The following is a 2,952-nucleotide window of genomic DNA, read 5'->3' on the forward strand; positions in this document are numbered from 1 at the left end:
GGGTCTTGGTGATGTCTAGATCTTGAATGAGGCTATGCAGACCCTTACAGGGAGCTGGAAGGACTGGCCTTGTTGCATGATGGATGAGGTCAGATAGGCCTGTTGTATGGCCCAGCAATTGGGCTAGTAAGCAAAAACATTAAAAAACAAAAATAGATCATCAGAGTTCAGATCTTCCCTGATCTGTTAACGATCCCTTTTTGTGTAAAACATTGCAGATGATGCCATATAAAAACTCATTCATGGAATATATTATATGTGAAGATAAAGCCCTGATTCAATTCAGAGATTAGTTTTCTCTTTGCTCTTTTGTCATAGTTCAAAGTAGAATATCATGAATATACCCGAAGACAGCTTTCTGACAAACAGATTGGCTTAAGACTTCAAAAAGATTCCTGAATTCTTTTCAGCTAAATTGTTCTTGTTTTCAGTATCCTACTATTATTTTTCTACAAATTTATCTGGTTTGGCTATATAAACAAAGTGGTTGCATTGGAAATTGAAAGCCAACCAATCTCTCTTACTAATTAAATGAACAAATGATGCACATAGGTATTAAATAAACCACAAGATGCCAAACCACCTTTCTCATCAAAGATTTTCATAATGCTTCGAATCAGGTTTATTATATCAAACATTATCTCTTTGCTGCATACATCCAAAACATCACCAATTCACCTCACAGGTTTCAGGCTTTCATTTTCTTTTAATCACTTGTCGCAGTTTTACAGATTTTGGGAATATTTATATGTTTCGCTCATACCAAAGTGAGAGCATACCTTCAATTTATATCAGTTAACCAGATGAACATAAACAATCAAGATCTCATATTGGAAATTGAAAGTCAAGCTCTCTCACAGATATTTTTGAACCTGGATATTTACTGTTCAGAAATTAATATTAGTAATGTTATGCACTGTTTGGGCCACGGTATATACTTCCTTGATGTCAAGTTTTGATGACAATTCTCCTTTGTCTCAATTCAATTCCACTTAGAGAATTACACAACCTTGCAGCATTGAAGGCAAAAAAGAGAGCGGAGGGAATATCTAGCCAATTAACATAAAATTATTTGGGAAAAAGTGACTAATAAGGAAATCCATAGTATTCAAATTAGTAGAAATCATGACATAGTGGCATTTGGTAGTTCTGCTTACCAGACGTCAGATATTTGTGTTCCTGACCAAATATAGATAACAACTGCCTCCAGGCAGTCTTTATTAAGTTGTTTGAGAACAATAACGGATTGGAACCAAGCACAGATCATTTTTTCTTCTAACTACTGCCCCAAAAGCCTCATCCATGTCTAGATCTTCTATCTTTCTCCCACCAGGAAGTTTCCAGTTAAATGATACAGCAGCTGTGCAAGAGGTAACTCAACATTGGCAATACCATACAACATGCCAGGACACATCCTTCTTCCAGCACCAAATGGGATGAACTCAAAATTAGCTCCTTTATAGTCAATTGAACTATTAAGAAATCTCTCTGGATAAAACCTTGCAGCTTCAGTCCAATAGTCAGGGTTCCTGCCAATCGCCCACGCATTAATGATGACTTTGGACTTGACTGGTATATCGTATCCATTAATTTTGCATCTCTCAGAGCACTCTCTCGGAAGTAGCAAAGGAATAGGAGGGTGCAATCTCAAAGTTTCGTTGATGACAAGCTTCAAGTACTCTAATTCATGAAGCCTTTCACTATCAACATCTCCCTTTCTATGGAAAACCTGCCTCACTTCTGTCTGAGCCTTCTGCAAAATTCTTGGGTTTTTCAGCATTTCTGACATTGCCCATTCTACTGCTGTGAATGATGTATCACTCCCAGCAATGAAAATATCCTGAAATGGTATTAAACAAGTTCTACCTGAATAAAAAGACTAAAATACTTTCCCTTCTTGAGCTATATTTCCGGTTGTTCCCACTGCCAAAGGGATACAACTTGGGATCATGGTGAAGAGTAAATTCAGAAGATCATAAAGCAATCAAGGAAATTGTGCATTGCAATATGTAAAAATATATGAAAAATAGACTTACTAACCAATAGTACCGCTTTGATGTTGTCAATTGTTAAAGGAAATTCTAGGTTACCATGCTCTTGAAGACTCAAAAGAACATCTACAAGGTCATCCGATTCGCCCTCACCACTCCTTGCCATTCCTTTGCTAGCTTTATGTTCATTGATGACATTTTCAAGAATCTTATCCACTTTTTGGTGCAGCCTCTCAAGTTTAGGCCTCAACCCATTGAAGAACTGAAGCAATTTTACTGAAGGGAACAAGTCTGAAATAGTGAATCCTGCACCCAATTTTATAGCTTCCCTGAAAAGTAATGTGAATTCCTCTTTCTCTTTGCATTTCCCACCAAAAGCAGTCCTTGAAACAATTTCATATGTGAGAGAATATAGCATCTTACTAAGGTTGACTGGTGATCTTGCTTTGGAAGAAATTGCTCTAACCAGCTTTGATACTTCTTCTTCCCTAACTGGACTGAATGATTGCACACGTTTTGAAGTTAACATCTCCAACGTGCAAATTTTTCGCAGCTGCCTCCAATAATCTCCATAAGGTGAAAATGCAATGTCTGTTGCATTATAAGATACAATATTTGCACAAAGCAGATAAGGCCTATTGGCAAAAAAGATGTCATGGGTTTTCATCACTTCTGCAGCAGTTTCTGGAGAAGAAACAATGATGTTTGAGACCTCTCCAAGCTGAAGGTGCATCAAGGGGCCATATTTCTTGGCTAGATCACTTAATGAATGATGGGGCAGAGAGCCAGCAAGTTGGTGCATGTTCCCTATAACAGGCAACTTCCATGGCCCTGGTGGTAGATTTAGAGTCAAGTTGTTGGTTCTGAATCTCTTCCCAGGTTTCAGCAACGTGAACAGAAAGATAATGAAAGTGAACAGCATTGGAAAGGAGAAGAAAAGATGGTCCATCAACGTAAAATA

The 2,952-nt window shown here is 37.7% G+C and overlaps 1 protein-coding gene across 1 annotated transcript; it reads right to left on the reverse strand.

Moving 5' to 3' along the window:
* Window positions 1-1,061: 1,061 nt before the first annotated feature.
* On the reverse strand, window positions 1,062-2,952 carry LOC110419329 (cytochrome P450 71D9-like). Its single transcript, XM_021432329.1, is given in 3 exon segments — window positions 1,062-1,351; window positions 1,354-1,840; window positions 2,041-2,952. Coding segments are annotated over 3 exon segments (1,518 nt in total). The 5' UTR covers window positions 2,941-2,952; the 3' UTR covers window positions 1,062-1,220.

This window comes from Theobroma umbraticum, unplaced genomic scaffold (genome assembly GCF_002168275.2).
Source record: "Theobroma umbraticum cultivar Fairchild unplaced genomic scaffold, ASM216827v3 scaffold_67.0, whole genome shotgun sequence".
In the NCBI taxonomy this organism is placed as follows: domain Eukaryota; kingdom Viridiplantae; phylum Streptophyta; class Magnoliopsida; order Malvales; family Malvaceae; genus Theobroma; species Theobroma umbraticum.